At 42.5% G+C, this 25517-nt stretch overlaps 1 protein-coding gene across 5 annotated transcripts in view; it reads right to left on the reverse strand.

The window, feature by feature from the left end:
* cep192 (centrosomal protein 192) overlaps positions 1-25517 on the reverse strand; it is a 33067-nt gene that overhangs the window by 4908 nt on the left and 2642 nt on the right. Inside the window, exons 6-48 of one of the 5 annotated variants that reach the window (XM_068735223.1) lie at positions 24954-25107; positions 24739-24854; positions 24505-24594; positions 24073-24225; positions 23749-23899; positions 23333-23547; positions 22956-23078; positions 22575-22730; positions 22142-22439; positions 20844-20993; positions 20677-20741; positions 20306-20530; positions 20029-20170; positions 19830-19912; positions 19437-19727; positions 18212-19067; positions 17311-17428; positions 16903-17050; positions 15709-16387; positions 15354-15560; positions 14889-15037; positions 14530-14760; positions 14314-14439; positions 13650-13790; positions 13362-13425; positions 12595-12734; positions 11049-11141; positions 10460-10578; positions 9590-9787; positions 9036-9126; positions 7529-7708; positions 7100-7360; positions 6765-6886; positions 5557-5666; positions 5048-5213; positions 4329-4419; positions 4095-4173; positions 3797-3920; positions 3498-3603; positions 2473-2701; positions 1853-1929; positions 1484-1579; positions 88-207 (exon numbers count right to left, since the gene is read on the reverse strand). In XM_068735223.1, coding sequence (XP_068591324.1) covers positions 88-207; positions 1484-1579; positions 1853-1929; positions 2473-2701; positions 3498-3603; positions 3797-3920; positions 4095-4173; positions 4329-4419; positions 5048-5213; positions 5557-5666; positions 6765-6886; positions 7100-7360; positions 7529-7708; positions 9036-9126; positions 9590-9787; positions 10460-10578; positions 11049-11141; positions 12595-12734; positions 13362-13425; positions 13650-13790; positions 14314-14439; positions 14530-14760; positions 14889-15037; positions 15354-15560; positions 15709-16387; positions 16903-17050; positions 17311-17428; positions 18212-19067; positions 19437-19727; positions 19830-19912; positions 20029-20170; positions 20306-20530; positions 20677-20741; positions 20844-20993; positions 22142-22439; positions 22575-22730; positions 22956-23078; positions 23333-23547; positions 23749-23899; positions 24073-24225; positions 24505-24594; positions 24739-24854; positions 24954-25107 — 7533 coding nt within the window. Of the gene's footprint in view, positions 1-87; positions 208-1483; positions 1580-1852; positions 1930-2472; positions 2702-3497; positions 3604-3796; positions 3921-4094; positions 4174-4328; positions 4420-5047; positions 5214-5556; positions 5667-6764; positions 6887-7099; positions 7361-7528; positions 7709-9035; positions 9127-9589; positions 9788-10459; positions 10579-11048; positions 11142-12594; positions 12735-13361; positions 13426-13649; positions 13791-14313; positions 14440-14529; positions 14761-14888; positions 15038-15353; positions 15561-15708; positions 16388-16902; positions 17051-17310; positions 17429-18211; positions 19068-19436; positions 19728-19829; positions 19913-20028; positions 20171-20305; positions 20531-20676; positions 20742-20843; positions 20994-22141; positions 22440-22574; positions 22731-22955; positions 23079-23332; positions 23548-23748; positions 23900-24072; positions 24226-24504; positions 24595-24738; positions 24855-24953; positions 25141-25517 lie in introns of all 5 variants that reach the window. The other 4 variants (XM_068735222.1, XM_068735221.1, XM_068735220.1 and 1 more) reach the window with 4 other exon arrangements.

Genomic DNA, 25517 nt, shown 5'->3' on the forward strand with positions numbered 1-25517 from the left:
GATGATAGTAAGAGCAAATGTCTTTCTGAGTTTTTGTTTATGTAGTACAGTGTTTGAGTCCCACTAAACCAATGAATGAGTCCTCACAGTGCCACAGAGTTGGAAGCGGATTCTGCTTTTCTGCTGGGGCTCAGACACAGGGTGGCACTCCAAGTCCCAAAACTGGGCATAGTCCCCTCTGTCCCTGGGCAGGAAAATAATAGGCACCTGGGAGAGCAAGAGAATCATCAGAGAAAAGGATCACACTTGATGATTGTCGTACTCCTTTACGTTCTCAGAGGCCGACCTCTAAGAAAATAAAACTCATAATAACTTTAAACTGCAAGGTTTTCAAGAGGAATATACAGCAACTATAGCTTATAATTAGCACATAACAACAATCACACTAAAAGAAAAAGAATTGAGTATTGAAATTGCATGCAGTAATCAAAGAACAGATTTTATAGGTATAGCTTAGCTCAGAGAAAGACTGAAGAATTCATGTAAAGTGTCATAGCAGTTTTCACAACAGAACACGGTTTTGCTTGAACTTTTTGAGGCATTGGTTTGACAAAGTGCTGCAAACAAGATTGGATTTGGTGAAGTGCTGTTGCCCTGGGGAAAAACAAAACACCAGTGGTTCAATTCTACAGGCCTTCCTCACAGTGTTTAGACTTGTCAGATAAAATAATGGCTGCATTCTACTTAGATGTACCACTTCCAAGGCCTTGGTGTTGTGTACAGTCTCTCTAGCAGGCTAACGGCCACACCTAAATGGAACGGAGCATTCAGGTCATCATTCTATGGCAGGTAAGTAGTTGCTAGAATTGACTTTGTTTCACGACAGCACATTGTAGGTAAAACAAAATACTATAATATTAATATTCTGAGATTAAAGTGGTAAATTAAGAGAAACTCAAATAAATTTGTGACAAAAAACAAACAAACTGGAATAAAAATATTTGTAAAATATCTCAGAAAAGAGTTTGTTATTTTGTCAAGGAACTAAATTACATCGCTACACTTTGACAAAGTATTAAAAGGAAAATGTATTCAAGGAAAATGATTAAACACAAAAAGGGTCACTAGTATATAAAAGCCTTAATTATAATTTCACTGAAGTCCATCACATGTAAAGTGTCCTAAACTATAAAAGTAGACATTGAAAATAATGTTTTTACCAATGTTAGTTTTATTGGCTATAAACAATAATAAACTAACAATGAATTAAGGTTATTTATGCCATAGAAGCTGGACAAAACACACATGAAAGAATACCAACAGGGTTAATAAAGTGTATACTGGTATGTCTTTAATTATGACTGTGTTCTAGCTATTGGTGATGTTGATCTGTAAAAATACCTTTTTTCTTAACCTAGATGCCCTGAAAATAACTCAGTGTTTATATGTGGACCTTGTAGGCAGACTATTTTGATCGATTAGTCTAAACTTAATTTAATGGAGCATGGGCAGCTGTTCCCTGGTGCCTCTCAGCTAACCCTACCTGCATCTTCTCATAAGCTCCCAGAGTGCCTGAGATCCTGGAGCATCTGAAAGCAGTGTAAGTGGCCCGGTAGACGTCTCCAGTGTTGTCAACGCCCTGAGGAGAGAGAAGGGACCACAGCTTGAGTGGTCACTGCTGTCACTCAACGGGCCAGCAACAAGATGACGACACCAGAAACATGCACAACATGTGAAGCTACAAAATAAACCCATTACTAAAGTGAGAAGAGTTTAGCTACACTCACATAGTGAAATTAGAACTAATCTTCAAAACAAAATCTTTTCATTTCCAAAGAAAAATAATAAAGGGAAGAACAGTAAACAGAATGACGGAGGTGACAGAAGAAAGAGATAATAGAAAAAGAAGCACCTTAACATATGGAGGAGCAAATGATGACAGGTACCACCTCACTTCACCGTCCCCATTCTGCACCTCCAGCTGGGCCTCTGAAGTAGAGGAGCAGAGTCTTAGTCTCCCACAGGAGCACACACACACACACACACACACACACACACACACACACACACACACACACACACACACACACACACACACACACACACACACACACACACACACACACACACACACACACACACACACACACACACCTAAATAGTTAGATTAAATTATATAAAAAATAAAATCACAATTTTTGACAATTTACAAAGCTAGTTATTTTTATATAGAGTTCACATGAATATCGGCCATCAAAACAAAATGCGCTATTTCAATAACCAGTGAGGTTTGAATACCACCCAACAATCACAACACATCAGGTGATCACAAAGGTGATTTGACAACATTAGCTGGCTAACATTCTGTCAGATGCAGTGAAACTAAATGGATTGTTTAAAAAAAAAAAAAAGAAAAAAAAAAAGAAAATTCATAATATATTCTGGTCACTACAGCGGACTGCGACCAAATTAGGCTTCTAGATCAAAATGTGTGAACAGAAACCTCCGTCCTCTGGTCAGTCCCCTCCCTACCTGATGTTTCCCCTGAGGGGGTGGTGGGGAACATGATGGTCTTATTGCTGATCTCCACCAGGGCTTGAGGTGCCTGTGGGGTGTGCGGAGGTAGCGAGGGCCTGGCAGCGAGCCTGGCCACAGGCAGCACCGGGGTGGCAGCCTGAGGAGGCAGGGCTGACAGGGTTGTGTCTGCTGGGGCCGCGGACACATCCAGAGCCAGGTCCCCGCGAATCTGGACCTTGATAAACTGAACCGGTATTCACAATGCACACGTTTAGCTCTCATTGAGGGACAGTTTAGATTTCTTCTGGTGTGGTTGTATGAGGTTCTCATCCATAGTCAGTGTAATAGTTACAGTAGATGTCGGACGGCACGTCCCGTTTGGAGAAACAGTCGGAAGTACCAGCACGAGAGCTAAGCAATGTGGACGATGTGGACGGGGACAGCAAAACATATTTTAGACAGCTAAAAAAATGTTTACTTTTTGTTTGTTTTTGTTTCTTTGTGTGACTTCAAGGTACAATTGTGTGAAATGCTTTTGTTGGGAGGCTCCATGAAAGAAAGAAAGAAATAATAAATTGTAGATATAAAAAGACATAAAACATAATATAATAAATATAGTAAACATTTTTTAAGAAAGAATAAAAATATCCATCTGAGAAAATACAAAACAAAAATCAGACAAAGTAAAATCTTTGTTTTCTGAGAGGTAAAATGACTGTTTTTGTCAATAGAGTCTGGTGGCTTTGACAAAAGCATAGACATCATCGGTAAGGGCTGTCTGACAGCAACGTAAAGCGGTGAAACTATTCTAAATGTACCGTACACAGCAGCACATTTCTTTGTTCCTGTGTGTGTGTGTGTGTGTGTGTGTGTGTGTGTGTCTCTGAGGGTGTGCCGACTGTCAGCTACTGTAGCTAATACACTGACTACGGTTCCTCATACAACCCAAACTATCCCTTTAAGCGCTCACAGCACAAGACAAGATCCATGACTGACTTGTCTTGAGGTTTGAAAAGCTGAATGTCTGAAGTGTCTCATACCTTCTGTTGACTGTCACACTGCACATAAATCTGTCCGCTCCATGGCAGCAGGGTAGATTTAGTTGCTAGTGAAGGGTTAGGGCTGATCAAAATCTGCAGGTGGCACCTTGTTTAACATTAATAAAGAAACAGGACACAAGTGGATTAATACAAATCATATACACACAGTCACATAGGATTAGGACTGGACCTTCTTCCTGTAATTGTTCATTTAGTGTGGCTATGATGACCTTTAGCGTATGGTATCACCTATACAGCGTGGTAAATGCAAATAAAACCACAAGCACGTGTGTTCTTACTGGGGCTCGATAACTCCATGCTGAGGGGTGATGGTGAGGCAGTGAGCGGGCCAGGACAACTCAAAGCTCAGCTCTCTGGATGTATTGTTCCGGATCTGAACCTGACTGGTGGTGGCTGTGCCGTCTGAAAACAACAACAAAATAAATTCATGCTGCTGGCTCCTCATCAGGCACCGTGTCATTCACCTTAGGGTCAGGGGTAATTGCTTTGCCAGCCATACTCAAAATCTGTAGTGAATTGAAAGCTACGGTGATATAATGGCATATTATATGCTCTTGAAATCTAGATTCCACTCACTGATGGTGGGAGCTGCAAGGACAAGTTGTTCTGGGTGGATGGTCCAGGACTCAGACTGCCTGTGTAATGGCTCTGAAGCCTGAAGGGAAAAGAGGCATTCTGCATTGAGAAGTATTTTCTTTGTTTATGTCAGATGCAGTGTAACAAACGTTTTCATCTCATCCAGCAGAAACAGCATCTCATTACTCAACACAATGAAACCATTAAAGTCCATTACAGAGGGGCTTCTGGTACCTTTAAGGAGGGCTCTGCCACTCTTAGTGCTGGACCTTGGGGACCTTTCACCGGCAGCACGTCCAGAGACACATTGCCAATGGCCAAGCTGCTGGAATTTACACAACAACAAAAACTGTACACTGTGTCTAATATGATGCATTTAATTTAATGTGCTCACTTTAAAAAACAATGTACAGACCTACAGTCTCACAGTATTGCTTTTTACATAATCAGTGCGCACATTAAAGGAACATTCTTCAATTACTCTCTTTGCGTTACCTCGTATTTGTGCAGAACATTCTTTTAGTTTATGCTTCAGTGTTTTATATAGTAAGGAGCGAGCATTATGACTGGATAAACAAGACTTGGATTATACTGCAGGTTTTGTGTGAGAGTTAGTAAAACTGTATCAAAACCCCCATTTATAGTTGTTAAAAGCAGCCCCCCTTAGATTGGACCTTTCTCAGTTTCTGTTCACTGTGAAGACATGCAAGAAAAAAGAAAAAGTTTTCTCCAAGAGTTCAAGGTAACACGGGTCGAGTCATTGATAAACAAATGACCCTTTTGTTTCCTAATCGTTAAAATGTATTCTTTTAAAGTAGAATGCATTCCCACATATATTTGACAAATAGATATTCCCGTTGCTGAAATGCATTACAATACTGATTAAGGTAGGCTTGTGATGAATGGATCTGTTGAGTCGGAGTATATTGCACTAGCAGTTAGTGTGACAGTACCTGTGTGTCTCTGAACGGTGTCTGGAGGAGGGCAGCAGCAGCAGCTCAGTGTGGTCACTCTGCTCACCGTCTGTGCTCTTCGTGCCTCCCAGTAACGACACCACTACCTTGCTCATGTTTCCGTAGAAGATGTGAGCCTCGTTGGGCCGTTGGGGCAGGTCGTAGGCTACAGAAGAGGGGAAGAATTACAGAGAGACACCAGTATTTGAGACATGTACTCCAACAACACTTTTTTCAATTGAATCTGCTATTTCCAGTATTTTCCCTGTACATTTATAGTAACTGGTTTGACAACCTCAGTGTATAGAGCATCAGACAGAAGTTTGAAGAAATGACTGCAGGGTACGAATCACTTTTCAGTAATTAATCAGCATGTGAAAACTTTGCACATTATTTATTACCTTTTAGTATTAGCTGAGAGGTCATATTGAACAGGTTTTCCGACTCGGCTTTATTTTTTAAGAGGAGACTAAATATATCTTTCGACTAGCATTATAGGGACATCTTACTCTCTGTGACGATTTCCTCTCCCAGGAACTTTTCATTGAAGTTGATGTTTTTCAGCAGACTGTTTTCAGGCAGAGCCTTCCGCACAGCCTCGGGTTTGCTCTGAAGCAATCTGAAAAGACAAAAGCACAACTGTATGGAATTGGATTTATAAACCATCAGCACTTTCAAAGATTTCTATTATTAAACATATCAGCATACAAGTCATCTGTAGGCAGGTGCGTCACACAAATACTGCTTTTTGCATTAAAAAGCTGACCATAGACAATACTTGTCCTTGATCTTATCGTGGAAATTAGAAAATGAAGGAATTGCTGATAAATGTAAACTGTTTCAGTTCACCTGCATTGTTGTTACTGTATGCATTTTATCTTCAGTTTAGAAGTGCACATGTTTTCTTTGGAAACAGTTAAGGCAATAAAGGTGAATAGAGGAAAAAGAAAACTAATAGATGTCGGCATGAACATTTTTAAGTGGATTACTTTCATTAAAACCATTATTTTGTATTATAAGTTTTCTGAAAATATATGTTTAAATATGTAAATGAGGTATTGTCTTACCAAACGTGTTAATTTGCATACCTCTAAACATTGGATAAAGCCAAGATAAAAATGATTGGAGAGTCAAAGGTTTTTACAGAGAGACTTTTGAGGATCTCTTTGTATCACTCCATAAATCAGAAAACACTCATTAAAAAAAAAAGCAATACACTTTCACCATGTTTTTTTTAGAAATCAGAGCAGTGCCTTTAAAGATATGAATTGTGGAATTCCAAACATTTTGAAAATACTGCATGTGGTTTGGGTAAAAAAAAAAAAAAAAAAAAAAAAGTATATTTCTTTCAAAGTAGTAAAATAAACATCTGAATGTGTATTGGGGATGTTTTCTTTTCCACTAGTCAGAAAGATGTTATGGACACTTAACAGCGCCAAAATCTTAAAATTGACCAGCGTATCAAAAACAATGTTTATACACCTGGAGTGTCTCCACTTAACTTACATTTTCCATTACACACAGAACAGTGCTGTCGTGGTGAACGGAGCAAAGTGACTGATACAATGCAAAAGGACATTTTGGTTACATCAGAGCTTTGTAATAAATCTTTAATTAGAACAGTTCAGATTTAATTATCAGCTATAATTGACTACTAACTCCCACAGTGCATTACAACTTTGATAGCATAAAAGCAAACTGCGTTGGAAGGTCTCACCTCCTATACTGCTGCCTGGAGACCTCATCTCCACAAAACAGACAGACAGTAGCCAGCAGTGCATTGGCTGACTGACACAGGGCCTGTTCTCTCTGCGTGGACTTTATTAGCACAGTGATCACCTGGAGAACACACACACACACACACACACACACACACACACACACACACACACACACACACACACACACACAGTATTAGTAACAGGGACAAGACACTTAAGAATCAGAGATTTCTAAAGAAAAGTACCAACTACAGCTAGAAGACTAAATGAAGGGCAGTCTTTATTCACATTAAATTAGTGTATTATTTTTGTGTTATAATAATTCCCCTACCTCTTGCGTCCTTTCCTTCAGTACAAACTGTGACGGGGCCAGGCTGATGACGGAGGGCTCCATGACCGATCGTGTCTGCACATCGGAGAAGGCCACGGCTTTGATGTACGCTGCTCTGGAGCCGGTGTTCCTCACGCACAGGCACACTTTGCTGACGCGGCCGACGGCGATGTCGCTCAGCGTCGCCACGTAGCCGTCCGCCTGCTTCCTCTGGTCCTCCAGAATGATGTTGCTCGTCCCGCCGTAGCCCGACAGAGGAATCTGAAGATGGGGAAATAAAGGAGCCCACTTAGACTTAAGTCCATTTCTTTCTATAGAAAATATTTTTTTAAAACAAGGCAGGAAAAGAGACAGAATATACAGAAGTTAGAGAAATGCAAAGAGAAAGAAGCCAGAGAGCAAGGCGGGACCAAACGGTGACATCCTCACAGTGAATTTGACCCCAGGCTGAGAGGGCCGGACTCCAGACTGTTTGATCTCCAGCTTGGCCAACATGCACGCCACCCTGGTGGGAGCGAAGAGCAGGTGGACGATCACATCCTCTCTGGGACGAATGGACAGCTCCCCGTGTCGGGTCAGACGCTCTTCAAGACTGAACATGCTCTGAAGCTGAGGGAGAAAAAAAAAAGAAAAAAAAAAAAAGTTTATACACTTCATATCTTCAACAAATACTTAGCCATGGTTTTATTTCATCTCTGTTTTATTAGATGGTATATAAATTGCAAAAGGTCATGAGAAAGGGTTAAAAAAAAAACTGGACCCTTAAAAAGGGGAACTCCACCGATTCTACACATCAAAGTCTGTTTACAGGTTTTGGGGAAAACCCGTCTTCTCTGAAAACAGTTGCATGAAGCCTTTTGTGGCTCCGGAGGGAGCTGTATGAAGTCTGATAAACTGTCCCAAGTGATGTCACTTCAGCATGGACTGTCGATAAGAAGTGGAGGTAGTCATCGTGATGTCACCTGTTGGTCTGTGGACTGCCGTTTTGAAGTGCAGAGATCTGCAATTTTAATGTCTCCATCTTGGATTACAGCCGTCGCAATGTTTTTTTGCTGCCAATGAACAGAAGTGACCATATTTGGAATGCGGAGGAGTGACGTAGAGATACTAGATAGGTCTCTGGTAGCAGTAGAGACCTGTCAATCACAGTAAGCCCGCCCTAAAGCATACCCTGCTTTATGGTCTATTTGACTCTAGATGGACCATAATTTACTAAATGAACATCATGCTGTATTGAAGAAGACTTGAAACTAGAGATTGAGACCATAAACTCATGTTTACAATGTTTACTGAGGGAATAAATCAAGAGAGAAGTAGTCATTTTCTCATAGACTTCTATACAATCAGACTTCTTTTTGAAAACTGAGGAGTCTCCCCCTGCTGGTCAGTAGAGAGAATACAAGTTTTAAGACACTTACACATTGGCTTAACACGGCAGAACCAGAGGTTGCCGCCTGGTTTTGTGTCAGTTTTGGTTGGTGTTGCAGACTAAAAGCTTGGAAAAACATAGAAGTGAGGCAGACCTCTGTAAGCCACTCCTCATCTCTGATTGAGGCTCAAGGAAGAAGGTTCGGCTAAAACGATTATTTAAAATAGTCCCTCATGAGTCCAATTAGGAATGCAATGCTATTCGGTGCAGTACTCCTTTAATGCCACATGAATGTATTCACCTCGGCCCTCTTTTCTATCTGGTTTACGCTACATGTATCTGTGTGGTCCAGTCGGTTGAACAAAGAAAATCCTGATTAAATAAAACCACACAAACGCTTGCAGTGGATCGCTGAATAACAAACACAAGGCACTGTGGAAATGAAACCAAACTCTGCATGTGATTCCCAGCAGGGAGTCGAAACACAAAAAACACCGTGCAAGGATGCTCTGAACAAGCAGGAATAGAGATGAGATGTTTTCGAGAAGTGAAAATATTACAACCAACCTGAAAACAGTCCTGGTCTTGACCACGAATAAGCAGCCGCAGCTGCTGTGTGGAGTGGCTCGAGTTGTTCCTTAGAACCAGCTTCTGTTGGCTGGAAAACAATAGCAACTGTTGGTTGTGTGAGAAAAGTTAGTGTGCCGGTGTTCTGTGTCAAACTCGATGCCTTTGACAAACTTTGACTTAAGATTGCGTCATTATCTCAATGTCCTACATTTAAGTCAACCCTGCATCCAGTTAAACCTTTAAAGAATGCATCCATTCTATGGGGGATTTAGCCTTCTTACTGCTGTCTGTACTTTACCTCCCTTCAATGAGTATAAATAAATTGGGCATTATGTTGAAATAGCTTCTGAGAAATAACACTCCCTGTAGAGACCCTCTGTCCCTTCTCATGAATAACATTATACAAGCCTTAATAGAATAAGAAGGCCCACTGGGCCTTGACTTTTTTTATTGATTACTTTCCAATGAATAATTGATAACTAAAAAAAGTATTTTTTTTTTTCTGCAACCAAGTTAAGTTGAAATTAATGAGGAAATGAAAAGTTGCTTACACAGCTCGTCCCAGAGTGACCCCTCCCCAGGCTACAAACTGCTTGTTGGAGAGAATTGGAGGAACGTCATCGGCAACGCCGGGACCAAAGATGGCAGCAAAGGGAATGGCAGGTTTCCCAGAGTCCTCTGGGACAACTTCTCCTCTCAGCGTTACCTCATACTGAGGACCCGATGGCAGCACCAGGATGGTGAGAAGGCTGCAACACAACGAGCACAACCGAGTCGATCACAATCCGTGAGTTGAGATGTCCACTGGACATTCAACACGTTTTGAGGGAATAACCGAAGACAGTCTCTCTCGGGGAAAAAAATAAAAAATAAAAAATGCAGGTGACTGTACAGGTTTTGGTATGAGATGGTTCTGTTTTTGGTAGACCTCGGACTGATGTGGATTAAGTGACTCAATTCTACAAAAACAATGTTTAACTCTCTTAACAAAAATAGTTACACTTCAAAGCTACACATTTTAAGTTTTGTGTCACTTTCAGTTTGATGCAATGTTTCTTTTCACCAGTCTACCACACACACACACACACACACACACACACACACACACACACACACACACACACACACACACACACACACACACACACACACACACACACACACACACACTCCTCCACCAACCATTTACATCCATGTCTGTCCAAAATGTCATCGCTTCATAATTTTATCCGTGAAGATATTTGTGTGAAATTGTCAGAATTAGCATGTGAATGCATGAGTTATGGCCATAGACTGTACACAAGAAGCGGACCTAGTCTCTGTGACGACAGCTTGACATTTTACTACCAACATCGAATCAGCTCATCCTGAATGTCTCACTGCGCTGTCGGTTACTTCAATAGCATTAAATGTTTGTATACCTTTCTCGACATTTCCTGCTGCCCTGTGCTTTGAAGGACACCACAATGCTTTGCTCCTCTCCCATTCGCAGAGACAGTTCATCAGGAGTCACAGAGAAACTGTCCTCAGCATCACTGCCCTTTATACAGGAATGAATGAGAGACAATGAGAAGAAGTGAGAAGAGGGCAAACCTATGGACAAGCCAGCAAAGAAACATTGGGAGGCAACTAGATAGAGCTGGGCATAAATTAATTTGATCAATTCATTTGAATGGTTTAGGACTATGCTAACATGTTTAATCTTGTTTATAAAAATGTTTTTCTTCAGGGATAGAATCATTCTCTTTAACTTCTCTTTTTGAAAAGTGAAGTTTGATGAAAGTCAATAATTCCTTTGCTGGCCTAGTTTGTTTTTAAAAAAAAAATCGTGGTGTGATGTGGAGAAATCTGAGATTTGATTTTCCGGCCACATCGTCCTCACTAAATGGAGAAAACAAGAAAAACAGGAGCAAAATATCATTGAATCCCCACTGTATGTGCCACAGTCTGAGCCCAAAATGTCACAGAGGCTTACCCAGATCTAATAAGAAAAGTAAAGGTCAGAATTACCTTGAGTTTCAGCTGCACGTCAATGTTTCCTGCGTTCTTTAATGGCAGCGTCTGTTGACTGGATTTACCCGCTGGAGCAGACAGGCTGACAGTCTAGACAGAAGTAGCACAAAAACTCTTCAGAGGACAAGGAAAGTTGAACAAGGAATGGAATGATGATGATTTAGCTCAAACTTGATGTTAAATACAATTAAAGTTCTGCATCCCATCAGGTTAACTTTTGCAAAAAACAGACAGAGGGTTAAAGCGGTCTGCAAATTCAAGACTCAGGCCACGTCCACACTACTGCGTTTCTATTTGAAAACGCATACGTTTTGCTGCGTTTACACTGAGCGTCCACACTACGCCGGTGTTTTCGAGCACCAAAAACAGAGGAGTTTGGAAACGCTCCCGAGGACGGATACGTTTGAAAACGCCAGGGTTGCGTATTCGTCTGGATGGTCGAAAACAGATACGTTTGGAAACGATCACATCTGAAGTCACGGTTAGCGGCTTTAGGGAGGGTGATGGACACAAAACGGAGGACTTTGCTGTCTTTATTAATGCTTATTTTTTTCTGCACAACTACTGTGAAGTCTGCAGATAAAATGTAAAGGAACAAAAGCAGTAATTGCTCTCCAGTAGGACAGAGACTTCAGCCACCAGCAGAGCTACGAGTGAGAACAGACGACAACGAAACCGAGAGGGAACGAGTGAGAGACGTGTGTTGACCACATTTATGGATCTTTATGTTGATTTTAAAGTAAATTTGATGAGTGAGAGAGAGAGAGATAAAGACCTGCAGCACTGTAACTAAGTCTGAGAAATACAACTTCTAAAACTTTCCACGAACTGTGTCTGAGTTTATAGAGGAAGATTTTAGAGAAGATCTTAAGTATGAAACACAACCTTTCATTATTAAAGACTACTTTATTACTGTCGTATTTTCTTTAACTAAGCAACCAATCTACTTCCTGTTTACATCAACACCCACTCGCATGCCCAGTGGTCGTGAATTCGCGTGATATTAATTTTCAGGCGTTTTAGTCTGGACAGAGATCATTTCGAAAACGTAGTAGTGTGGATGTAGCCTCATTCTTCATCTGCCTGCTGGGAAACTACGATCGATCATGTCACAGATCGGATCAGCAGATAAAAAGGGGGACAAATAAAAAACTTTTAGAGCTGCCCTGATAGTGTTTTTAGCTTTTGTTGATGTTTGACATGATTTCAACCACCCCAAGAGAACATATCACGGATCAACTACGGTCAATTGCAACACTACCGATTAGCTTAGCTTTTTTAAGTAGGTCACTGCTAATGACAATAGTTTGTGTATTCTTCTTCCATTTTTTTTATTTAACCTACTTTTTTCTTTTTCTTCAAATATACATTGTGCTGGTACAGTAATCGTCAGTTACATTTGATTGGCCAATGGAAAACAAGCTGTTCTATCTCACTACTACGAAGACTCGTCACATGGCATAAATAATGTCTTTTCCATGTATTTGCGTGCAGAGCTACACTATCAGTCTGAAAAACCCCAGCCATATGGCAGATTGAGTACCTGCAGGTCTTTAGGAGCATGGACCCGTGCTGTTCCAGACCTGGCCCTGAGGGGAACACTCCTGATCACATGACTAGGACCAGGAGAGTCCACTTCAACGTCCACCCGAGCGCTGTACTCATCAGCCGGACCAAGCTCTCCTGATGAGCACAACGAGATAGTGTTAGCAGCAAATTACTGGGTTCTGTTTGGTGATTTTCTTCATCACAGCAAAAAAAAAAAAAAAAAGAAATTCACAAAAAAAAAAAAAAAAAAAGGATGCAACAAAGAGGAAGAGGGAGTGAGATGACACCTGTAGGTAGGCAAATAGCCTGTACAGCATTTAATCATAGCTACCTTATGTGCTAAATGGATTGAACTCTTCAGGGGGTAAAAGATAAAGCAAATACTCATTCCCACCACAAATACTTGTGAACTACACTAACAAACTTTAAACTTTGATGCTTTTTACAATACCTGGTTTTAGGAGGTGCTGCAGCCTCGTCAGCACCCCCTCTACCCGCATTTATGCTACGTGCATAAATAATAATAAAGAAAGAAATACATACATACACATTAATGACTGCATTTTTTTTTCTGTACTATATTCCTTTTTAAACTGTACTTCTTTAAAATAGAAATACTTATTTCCCCCTGGAAATTGCCCATACAGCATACACTGTACTTTATATCTTAAGTGACATATTAAATAGTTAACACACTGCACTGACTTTAGCCTAAATGATGTCGACAGTTCAAACATTAAGTGTTGATGTAAGGTTGGTTACCTGAAGAAACAGTGTACTTTTGAGGGGCCTTGAAGTGAACCCAGACCATGAAGCCCTGTGGATTCTGAAAAATATAATAAATAAATAAAACTTATCATGTGACTGATGAAGCCAGTTTCACTGCTTAATAGGTGAGAGTATTACCCATATCTTAATGTTCTGCCTCCCTTTCAGAAACCAAACAAAAACACTGATTCGTTGCAGTGAAATACCACAAACACCTCAGCAAGCTTTAGATGCATTCATCTTAAAATAAGATCAGTGACCCGAGGATTTCTGGCCTCTCACCTCTCCGTAGCTGGCATGCATCACGTGATTCATCACCGAGGGAGAGGAGACCGGCGTCATGTGTCCAGCCTGCTGCGCCGCTTCAGATGTAGCGGAGACAGGCTGCGTGGAAAAGGTGAAGCATCGCCAAGCTGTAGCGTTCTGGAGAAATGAGGTCAAATGTGAACCATTCAGATAGGATTTATTAAGCTCACTGCTGTGTTTTTGCTGCCATTTCAGTTCCTCGGAGTTAAGACCAGATTTATGCCAGATGTAGGACCAGTTGAATCCAGTGTTTAGATAACCTAGATTAGATTTAGATTATGTAGAAATTACAGATGCACCTATTGATCGGCAGCAGATCAATATCATATTTCCGTCATTGAAGACATAAAGCTGCAATTTTTCACAACTGCAAAATAAAACTCATTAATTTTGGAAAAACTTAATTAAATCAGACACATATTGTAATTCATTCCCGTGATGCTGCTCAGGCTAATCGCCATAAACTAGAATACATACAGTGAAGGAGAGGTTTTCACAGCAATACAAAATAGAGTGGGATGGTGGTGAAAAAAGCTACTAAATATTAGTTCTTAGAAAGAAAATTGGAATCGGCGGGTCAGACTTTGGCTAATAGAAAGGCGCATGGTGCATCTCTGGCAGAAAAGCACTGTTGACTCACAGCGCTGATGACCAGCCGGATGGGCACTGTGGCATGAGTCCTGTTGAGCAGTTTGAGAGGAAGAGATTTGGCGCTGCCTCCAGGAAGGTCTCCAAAATCCAGACAGCCAGATTTGCTTACTTCAACCTGAGTATCAAAATGGAGTTGAGAGCCTGGCCCTCGTGCTATGCAACATATTTCAATTTCATTCACGGGTCATTCAGTAGCGGCCCCCACCTCTAGTGCAGGATTCTCTGCTATGGCAAACAGAACCACCCTTTTAGCAAAGATGTTGGCCCTGGCAGCGACCTCCGTCTCCGCCGATGCGGGCCAGGAGCAAACGCTGAAGACACACTGGTACACGCCAGCCTGTGGAGGGATGAACAACACCTTCTGCTCCTCTGTGCTCTTGGGGGCAATGATCGTCTTGTTCTTCACTATAAGCCACTGGTACGGCGAGCTGTCCACCTGTAGGTGTTGGCATCGGGACGGAAGAAAAAGTGATGATGAAATGAGCTGGTTTAGCCGGATATTTTAAAACAATTCTGAAGAGACTTTTAGTGTATGCTTTGAATTAGTCACCACTTCCTGCTCACCTTCTCTCCATCGATGGCCAGGCTGGTGACAGCGATCGACACCTGCTGCCATCTCTCGGAGGGGTTGAAGAGGCTGAGGGAGGTCTGTGAGGCGATGCCAACGCAACAGGCGTGAGGGAACCGCAGTTCTTCTGGCACCACCACGTGTCCTGAGGACGACAGAGGAACAGGGATAGCTGATACGGTGAAACACTGCCCCTCTGTGGAGAAGAAGTGCTAAGTAATGCTTTACTGTCAGTGAGTGTAAGCGATGCAAAGACTTGAGCACTATAATTTATCACAGGATTTACAAATTAAGAGTTAAACCGTTTGTGGCAATTTTCTGATTTGCACAAGAAAATGATTATCTCCCTTACATTTAACAAACTGACCACATATATAATTAGTTATGGTATGATAAAGATATTAACAAGACGACAACACAGTGAATGAAAATGGGTAAAGGAAGTAAAAACTCATAAACACCAAATCCACTGCTACCTCTCAGCTCCTCAAGACCACCTGCCACCAGTGGCTCTGCACCATATTGACTGTGGGGTTTTCCCATCATTCCTAAGTCCTGCTGGCCCTGATGGGTTCTGGGGAGGTGATGGGACCCAGCAGAACCAGAAATCCCCAGATGACCTGATGCGGGATGGATGTGTCTCACTGTGAGATCACTGTTGGGTATGCCTGGGGAAAAAAAAAGAAGAAAAAAGAAAAAAAAGAGAAAAAGAAGATGAGGCAGTTGCGCCATTATCGATATTTTCCTGGGTATTTTATGGTTTTGCAACAAATAACTCGGCATGGTTATTTATGAAAGCTGACAGAAAAGACATGCCTGTGGAAGACACGCTGAAGAGACCATTTCCTGTTGCTCCCACATGGTAGCCCCCAGGATGTAATGGAGCTTCGGGTCCCAAATACTGCTGAGCCAGCTGGGGGTTGAAGAGAGAGTGTCCAGCGAGTAGGGACTGCATATCTGCTTGGTGGGGACGGTCAATCAAGCCAGCACATTGGGGCTTAAAGCTCGGGATGGGCACATAGTGAAGTCCGTCTGACGAGTAGGACGGAGGCATGCCGAGTCCTCCAGCGTACGCCGAGCTAGCAGCGCCCCACTGCTGCGAGCTCTGGGGAGCTGTGGCGCTGCTGCTCTGCTGGATGTTCACATTGCTGCAGTAGCCAGAGTCCACTTTAGTGAGCTGTCTCGCGTTGGACTCGGAGAGTTGCTTGTGGTTCCTGCAACCTGCTGAGAGCTCTCCAGTTCGGTCCCCATGGTAGTGGTAGTTACATTCACTCTGGCTGCGAGTGCAGCTCAGACCGGAAGCACTGCGGGGGGGGTCCGGGCTTTTACACTGCTGTGCTGGTAGCGGGTCCAGACTTTTAGAATGCTGTGGTTGCACCTGGTCCAGGCTTTTGGGCCGGCCGAGAATATCGAGGTCGGACTGTGCATCTGGTTCCACGGGTGGAGTCGGACTGAATCTGATGATGGTGGTGCTCAGTGCCATGGTGCAGTTATTCTGTGGACGACAAGAAGAACAACCCACAAGAAATACCACACTCATGATTAATAAAGAACTGAAAAAAATTCTCAAATAACACACGCAGAAAACATAATTCACTATTTCATCCTTTTAGATCAGAGTGCGTATATACTCCTTTAAAAATACATGTTTAACATTTAATTTCTGCAACATTTACAACAGTACAGTCAAACTGCAGCATTTGAAATGTGTCAGATTTTAACAATATTGACAGTGACCTGGCTTTGCAACATTCATTTCAAAAGAGAACTGCCCTTCGTGTCTCACACATAAGGATTGGTATTATATACCACTATAATATATCAATACTAATACATTCTTATCCTGTAAGCAGTGATTTTGTGATGAAAAAGAACCAATAAGAGTTTTGATAAGAGTAGTAGTTTCAATAAAAATTCCTTACGATACCCGTCCCTACTCATGAAACAACAATGAAACTTTCAGTGCTGTTGCAGCTGAGATTAGGTACGTTAGACCTTGTCCTAGCGTACCTTTTGCCTGTCAGGTGTAGGTATGACAGTGCCATCGTTCATTGAGATGTACGTGAGCCTGCTGAGACTCGGGCTGGAGCAGGTCGACTCAGGAGAGAGGTCGACACCTGGACGGTTGTCTGCCAGACCACCGCTGGATGACACCATACTGGTGAGACAAGACAAAGTGGGAACAAAAAATATAAATAATAACTTAAAATACAAATGTATCAGTCAGTACTAGAAACTTAAATTACACTGGACAAGAGACTATAGGTGTAATATTAATGGGACAGTTACTCTCTTGACAAGTAATCAATTTATCCATTTGGATAAAGTTACAACTGAAGCCATAAAAAGGTTACTACTTAACAAAAAGTACTAATATTCAATTATTTTGATATATTAAGACTATATGTGATACCGTACCTATCAGCACTGGGAACGGAGGTCTGACTTGGAGAGGAGTGAGTGAGCGGGGAGGTGGACGGTCTGAAGTTACACTGAGTCTCCTCCACGCCGGGCTCAGAGAAACACTTCGGCAGTTCTGAGGGCCAAAGTTATTGTCAACATACACATTCATGATGTCATCAGGGCTGTGTCATATGATAGGAGTCATGATTCGGGGGCTATGGAGGAGTCCTGAAGGCATTTCAATACACCCCCCCCTCCCCAAAAAAAAAGAAGACGCTGGTGACTACATGATAGAGGAGAGTTTTGTTATAGTCCATGTTATGGAAAGGATTACTTTTTTTTCCTCCTTCGTATTTAGAAAAAAGTTAATTAAATTCTGGATCAAGTGGGTCAAATACGTACGAGCTTTCAGGCCAGATTTTGTGGAGGTACAGAATGAATGATTTTATAACTTATATTTTTCATTGCTCTTGCATGCACTTTCCCTCACCACAAATGTACAAAGTTACCCAATTTCGATCAAATTTGGGGACAGCATGAGAAATAAATCTGCCCATGTGCTGATCCACGTTTTATAATTTAAACTACTGTCCTAAATATAAAGAATATATATAAAAAAAACTAAATGAGGCTCTATTGTATTCACTATTTTACAGAGGCGGAATATAGATAACAACGCGGCTCATTTAGTGTTGTGTTTAAACCCCTCTACTGCTAGATAGCAAAGTGTATTGATATTTTCTGACCCCCCTAGATGTCATCTTAATATTCTCACAGTGGCAATACTTTCTAATTATGTGTAATATGCTGTCTACTGATCCCTACAGTTGTTTGAAGAAGGGTGATGACCGCCCAGACAACTGTTGCATGTGTGCTGTTAAAATCACAAGCCCTGTCATTTCTGCTTTTCACTCACCAGACACAGAGTCCAGCGGAGGCTGAGTGTTTTGGCAAGAGAAGCCAACATGTTTCTCCAGAGAGCTGCGAGGTAGCGGAGCAGCTGAGATATTCCTGGGTGGTGGTGGTGCTTTCTCTGGCGAATGACTCTGTCTGTCCTGCTGCTGCTGCTGGCCTGCACTCCTTGCCCTCTGTGGCGGAGGAGAGGAACCTTTAGAACAAGGCAGGCTCGACTGACCTTTCCTCAGGCCTGGTGGGTTACTTGGCAAGCCAGGTGAGGCGGCAGAGCCTTCATCACTCTTTTGTGATGTTTCTAAGGAAGAACTAGTATTGCTGGATGCTTGTGGGTTCAGTTCCCCTGGCTTTACACCATTTTCTGTGAGGGTCCTGCTTGAGGAAGTACACGTCTTCTCGCATGCTGTCATTTTGTCTGCAGGAGGCAGGACAGTGGAGGCCTGTCCTGAGCCCACAGACCTTCTGGAAGAGCTGAAAGATGTACGAGGACGAGGAATAGAGCTTCTTTTTGAGTGGCCCTTATGACCTGGCGATAACGAGGAGCTGATGTTTACTGTGGTCTCTCCTCCATCTTTGTCCTCGGTTTCTGTTCTCGCGGGCTTCTGTAGAGTCTCGCTATCAACTCCCTGAGCTGAGCTCCCCTGTTCGTCAGGACGTCCTGCCTCGGGGTTCCTGTGAGAGCTACAGAGGTTGTCGGCCCAGCCGGTCAGGTCAAAGGTAGTGTGCCCCACAGAGGCGTCGCTGCTGCCCGACACATCGGCCTGTCTCAGGTATTTCTCCATGTCGAAGGCGCTCAGCTCTCCGTAACACGTCCTCGGCAGTGCGTCCAGCAGGCCGCTCTGTTCTGGCTCAGGGAGGATCTGTGTAGAGTGAAAAATATTGTTTTAATTTGTTAAGTTTCCATTCACACTTTCAATGTTGCCGATCCCTGCAGCACAAACACAGATAGTAATTTAAGTATTTAACTTGAACAACCGTATAGTATAGTATATATTTTTTCTTAGCGTAGTTCTAATTACTTACAAGGTAATGTATGTTTTTCAGTTTGTCCTAGTGAGACATAATATATTAAGAAAGATTAATCTATTTCATAATAAGGATTTGGAGCACTAATCTTGCTCATTACGTTTTCTGTTCTTACACCAGAAAACAAACAATGTTGACTCCGATTGAGAGCACTTTTGAGAGTAATATTTCTATAAAAAATAAAAAAAGCAGCAAAGCCTTACATGTTCAGCAGAGCGAGGTTCCTCTGTGCAGTTGACAGCAGGTCCAACGGGTCCTGCCGACTCAGGTCGATTCCTCGCCCTGTTCCTCTTGGTCAGCTCCACGATCATAGCAGCTAGCTGCGATGGGTCGGTGCTGATGGACGCGTCGGCAATGGCTGAAGCGATTGTGCTGATACTCAGCATCAGGTGGCTGCTGTTATTGTTGGGGGACACGCAGCTTTGGTTTCCAGGGCTCAAATCCGAGCCAGAGGCCTCAGTGTGGTCAGGTAGTGCAGTTCTACCAGCGTGGTCCTGAAGAGGAGAAGGGATCTCATGTCAGAAAGCCATACTGCCACGCATGTAACCCTACATGGAGATATTGAAACATCAACTCATCCCAAAAAGTCCCTGTACCTCCTGTTCACGTGGTTCTGGATCAGTAACACCTTTCTGTGACATCCTTTCACCTGGTGCCTCAAGGGTTTTGTCCAGGTCCTCTGCAAGGAGATGATCATGAGTAACAGCAAAGTGTAAATGATTTAAATATATGGAAAACATCTGGTACATGCGCCTAGAAAGTGATTCTTCAGCCCGAGCGATATCGTCACCACACCTGGGTTGAGGGTTTTGTCTGCTTCACTGAGCTCCATGGTGTCACTGAGAGGAGAATTGTCACTAGCTGAGAACTCTGAGGGGTGAATCAGGGGAAACGGTTCCCTCTTCTCTGGAGAGGTGATAATGTAGCCGAAGGACGGCTAGAGGAACAAAGACCGAGCTATTAATACATGTTACAGCCAGACGGACTTAAAAACAATCTGCTTCAGCCCTGCCATAATTATTCTGGAGTCTCCCAGCAACAACAAAAAATAAAATAAATTAAACATATTCACCCGTTTCACCCAATCCACATCATCGGTGCTGCCCAGACAGCCCAGGGCTTCAGAGCGCTGTCCGAAAAACTGCCCCAAAGTCAGTCGCAGGTAGCTGTGGTCCCCCTGCTTGAACTCCGAGGAGACCTGGGAGGCCCTCATCAGGACGTGGCTGTTGGTGGGGGCCTTCCAAGAGGAGTCGCTGTGTAAGGTGCTGTTGCTGCTGGCTGGTTCAATCTGCTCCTCCTGCGCAAACGGCAATACTTATAATAAACCGCAAAAGGCTGTGCTTTATGAAAATACACGGTAGCTGAGAGTTTTAGGGGTCTGTTGGTGTCTTCTCTCACGATGTGGCACCAACACATCAAGGACAAAATGGGGCCGTTGTGTACCTGCATGAATTGGTGCTCTTTCTCAAATTCCTCTTGATCCTTAACTATCTTTCCCATAGCATCACCTGCAAGGAGGAATAATAAGTGTTTATGCATTAACGGTATTGCACAGTAACACTACATTAGAGCAATATTATAGTAAATGCAATAGTGGCCTTTGTACGTACTGGCAGGAACAAAGTCCTCAGTCTGAAACTGGGCAACATTCTCCGGTGTCTTCCCGTCAACCTCTTTCTCAAAGGAGGAGTAGTACGCCAGGTCGGTCACCCACTGCCCCTCTTCGTTCTGGTACACCACGCTATGGGTGGCATTGGCCCCTAAAAAAACAAGCAATGCTGTTAACATCTTACACCACGCAACGATGGGCCTCATGAAGGAAATGATAGATGAACAAATTTCCTCTCGTTTTTGTTTCGTATCCAAGATTTGGTGGTATTTTGTTAGCATCCATTGATTTCTTTGGTTCATCGATGTTTTCTTATTTTTGCTCTTCTCTTCTTAGAGAACAGTTTACGAGAGCACTTTAACCAAGATAAGAAAAAAACAGACTGTTTATCCAACAAGGAAACATCTTTAAATTAGAGTAAAATACTGTGAGTCCATTGAGCCCAATTAAGAAACTCTATAAAAACCCTTGGACGATAATGCATGTGTTCAGCTTCTGATTGGCTTACAAGCTGCTCTTTGATTCTTCAATAACGCTAGTACTGACAACCTGGAAAACCACATGTTTACCTTGCATATTTAAATAGTTTATTAAACAGTATATCGATTTCACTAATGCTGAAGTTCTTCTTCTTCCTCGTTTTTTTGGTGGCATCTCTTCCAATTCTTGGGCATGTGCCAGAGTAAAGTCGTAACTATAATAACTTAAATTCCAACGTTTTTCTCCATGTCAATTGGATGTGATCCTAACTAGTATTATTTCAATTCCCGCCTGCATTGCAGGGACAATACGGATGACCTCATTGCAGCACATTGTCTTTCAGACACGCTGGTGAAGATTAATTTGGATCAAAAGTATTTGCCTTATATAGTGTTTAATAAAAAAACATGGTCACGCGCCTCAAATTTATGATCATGTGGGGTTCATCCTTTAGCACACCTGGGTAAGAGCACATCTGGGGGCGACCCGATAGCTGAGCGATTAGGCCGTAAATACCCTGAGCAGAAGTAAGACTCCCAGCTAGACAGAGTGTTTGATGCAAGTCATTCCTCTACTCTATCGGCCCACATTTCTTCTTCCTCTCCAATACCACTTTCAGATAAAAGGCATAAAATGCCCAAAACATTTTTTTTAATTTTTTAAACATAAAAAGAGTTGGATGGTTAAAACTGTTTTGTGCATCTGGAGTTAACTTCTCCTATTTTTTTCCTCTTAACAAACTAAAAGAAAGTTGAGATTTCAGGCTCATTGTGTATTAGGTTTGAGTGCCTAGATCTAAACGTCACAGATAAAGCCAACCTTGTTGAAACTCCATCTCCAGGTTGGCTGGGCAATGGTTCCAGCCGTCATCTGAATCCTCTTGGTCCTGGTGGAAGCTCTGGGAGAAATACTTTGGTTCCAGCGAGGTGGAAAGAGGATTGTTGCCGTCCTCACTGGTGCTGTCCGAGGCCTCTGCTGCTGTCAATTCACCACAAGGTCCTCCCCTTAGGCCCAAGGAAGGCCTGGATCCATCAGGCTCATCTACTCCACCACCATCATCATCATCATCATCATCATCATCATCATCATCATCATCATCGCATTCTGGCAGCAGCACCTAAGGGTGGGTTTGTTGACAAAGGTAAAAAGGCTGCATAACAATGACAATTTGTTTGGATACTTGTCTCTGAGCTCTCAATTTGATTTAAAAACGTGTTGAAATGTGAAATATTACATGTTGACCGTGTTGTACCTGGGAGAGGTGGAAGTTCCCCTGGGTGCCTTGAAGGTGGGAGAAAGTTACATTTGCAGAGTCCTGAGGTCTCCTGAGTCCAGCTCCACTCCTCAGGTAGGCTGAGTCCAGAAGTTGGTCCACAGTGGGCCCAGACTCTGTGCTCTCCATCGCATCCTGCCATTCAAATCAGAACCACATTGCCAAAGAGCCACAAATCATATGTATTAGTATTTTAGCCTTAGAAGCCTTAATTTTTATAGTATGTTCTATTGTACAGTGCTTCGCATCTTCTTGTTAAATGTTCCCTGACATCATGTATGTATCACCACCATTCAATTAAAGTCATACAAAAAAAGAAAACAAGAAACAAAATGTAATATAAAATCAACATGTACTCACCAGTGCCTCCTGTCGGTCCAGGGCCATGCTCCAGTTGACGGGAGAAAGCCTCTGAGTTCCCCTTGATGGTCCAAAAGAAGAGCTGACCTCTCCTATTCCTACAGGACCCACACGGTCGCCCATCTGCAACCATTGTGGAATTATTTAACTGTTAGGTGTAAAAGCAAAAAACTATAGAAGATAACAGTGGGCCAATAAAATCTACTACATTATGAGGGCAAACAGGAAGTATGTGAGGTGTAAAAAACAAAAAGATGTCTTCAATAGGATTTAAAGTGTGGATGAAATCTGCAGATAAAGAACATGCGTCTGATAACATGAATGATACCTGTGTTCCTAGGCGCTCCGATGCAGCCAGAAGTGAGCCTCATTCTTACCTCAGTATGTCTGGAGAGACCGCTCCTTCCGTGTCCTGGCAGATTCAGTTCGCCGTCCTCATCCTCACCAGCAGCACTGCTCCCCACGATCCCCAGCCCGCGCAGGACATCATAGGTGGTCTGGACAACGGGCGTCGGGAGGGGGATGGTCGAAACCCCTCCGTCATTTCCGCTTTCCTCGCTCCCACTGCTCCCATCCCCACCTCCTCCATCCCCTGGAGTTACGCAATGACACAAAAAACGGTAGTCACTTTAAGATTAAATCGGTCTAAAATAAATTCCCTCAAAACTACTTTTGAATACATATCATAACATGCATTCACTTTGAAATATCAAGAATGCAGGAAAAGCAGCCAGAGAACCAAAAAGGAATAAATAAGGCAAGGAAGGAGAGGGATAGAAGCTGCATATTGTACCCGTGACTGGAGGGTTGATGACTTGTCCCTCAGCAGATCGTCTGTGTTCGATTCCAGACAGAGATGGACCGCCGCGGCCGCTGGAAGCCTCATCATCAGAACTGCCTCCCTCTAAGCCCGGCCTGAAACTGGGACGGTTACTCTCTCCAACCTGTACACACAGGTGGATACAAACAGAAATTACATAAAGCAAAACTCTGTTGTAAAGTACATTTTGATCAGAAATGATGAAGCTACTGGATGTAGGATTTTTTTTTAAGGCTTAAACTGATTATTATATTTGAGAGTTTTAAAATTCTGATAATATTGTTTTTGATTTCTGACCAGTTGTCGGGAGGTGCTGGGCAGCAGCCGTGTCCTGGTGGCACTGCTGCTCCTTCTGACACACTCCAGCTCGTCCTCGGTGTCCTCGGCGCTGGCAGGACACGAGTCCATACCCGTAGCAGCCAGACGCACATCCGGCATCTGGAAGTCCTCCTGAAGGAAAGTGAGAGATTACAAAGACATGGAGAATAAATTATATGGGGAGAACATGTAATGGTTGTTTGATTTGAGTTAAGTATATGATTCACAAAAGTAATGACATATTTGCAGGTAGAGAGTCAGAGCAATTGGGAAGCCTTCGCCAAAACCACAAATTGCCAGGTGATATTTACAAAACTCAACAGTATTTTCAGGCAGAAAGATCATATTCATACTTACTCTCCATGTAATCAGCACATGGGCACAAAACAGTAAGGGTGTAAATGTGCTCACCTGATTGTAGTCATCCAGGAACTGGTGTCTATACTGGTCTGGTTCTGTAGAACTTGGGTTTGATATGTTGTCAGTAACACCGGGGAGTCCCTATGAACAAAGACATATATATTAATGCGGATACAACAGATCAAGTGAATGACAGTTGAATGAAAACCCACTTTAAACAGTTGTCTAATGACTCACTAATGCTGGTAAGGTGTAAGAGACAAAGTGTTTCAAAAGGGGACTTACTGTTGCAGGAATCTCTTGGCCCTCCACTCTGCCTCTCTGCATGGCAGGAGGCACCAGATTATTGAAATACTGCTCTAGCTCATCATCAGGCAAGTCGTTCGAATCAATGTCATCATCTGGGAATCAAATGCACGTTCACAAAATCACTCAAGCTTTGACTAAATGTCGGTAATCTATGTTGAAAAAAGAAGGCTGAATAAAAAGGCTGTGTGAACCTGTGATGTCACTGTTCATGCTGTCCACACACATGAGCTTCTCGTTCACCAGGAAGCTTGAGTTGCTGCCACTGAAATGGTCACTGTCCACTCCCTCACTCTGCACGTCGTCGACCTCCTCGGCTGTAGCTGGTAAGAGCTGAGCCTGTTTCAACTGTCCAGGAAAAGAGAACGGATTCACAGGAACCTGATCATAGTTTTGTTGGAGGTAAAAACAGCATTCATACATTAGAAACATTGTTTAAAATCCAAAACACAAACCTATATTTGAAAATATTTTTGAAAATCCTTTGTATCCTGTAAGGAACTAGGGTAGAACGAGACTATTTAAAAGACGAAATATGCCTAATTCTAAAGACATTAAACTGAAAATTAAGCAACATAAAAGGTTTTCAATTATACGAGTTAAGCCTCAAAATGGGTCACGTGATTTTCTCTTTCTGATATGCACATGAAAAAGGTCCACATTTTTATGAGCAATAAAATGACTATTATTATTATCTATATGGCCCAGTTTTGAGTCTACGGGTTACTGCAAAAGATCAATCATATAAAATGTACAAC

Source organism: Cebidichthys violaceus, unplaced genomic scaffold (assembly GCF_023349555.1).
Source record: "Cebidichthys violaceus isolate CVI_PGR_0920_01 unplaced genomic scaffold, fCebVio1.0.p SCAF_7, whole genome shotgun sequence".
Classification (NCBI taxonomy): Eukaryota; Metazoa; Chordata; class Actinopteri; order Perciformes; family Stichaeidae; genus Cebidichthys; species Cebidichthys violaceus.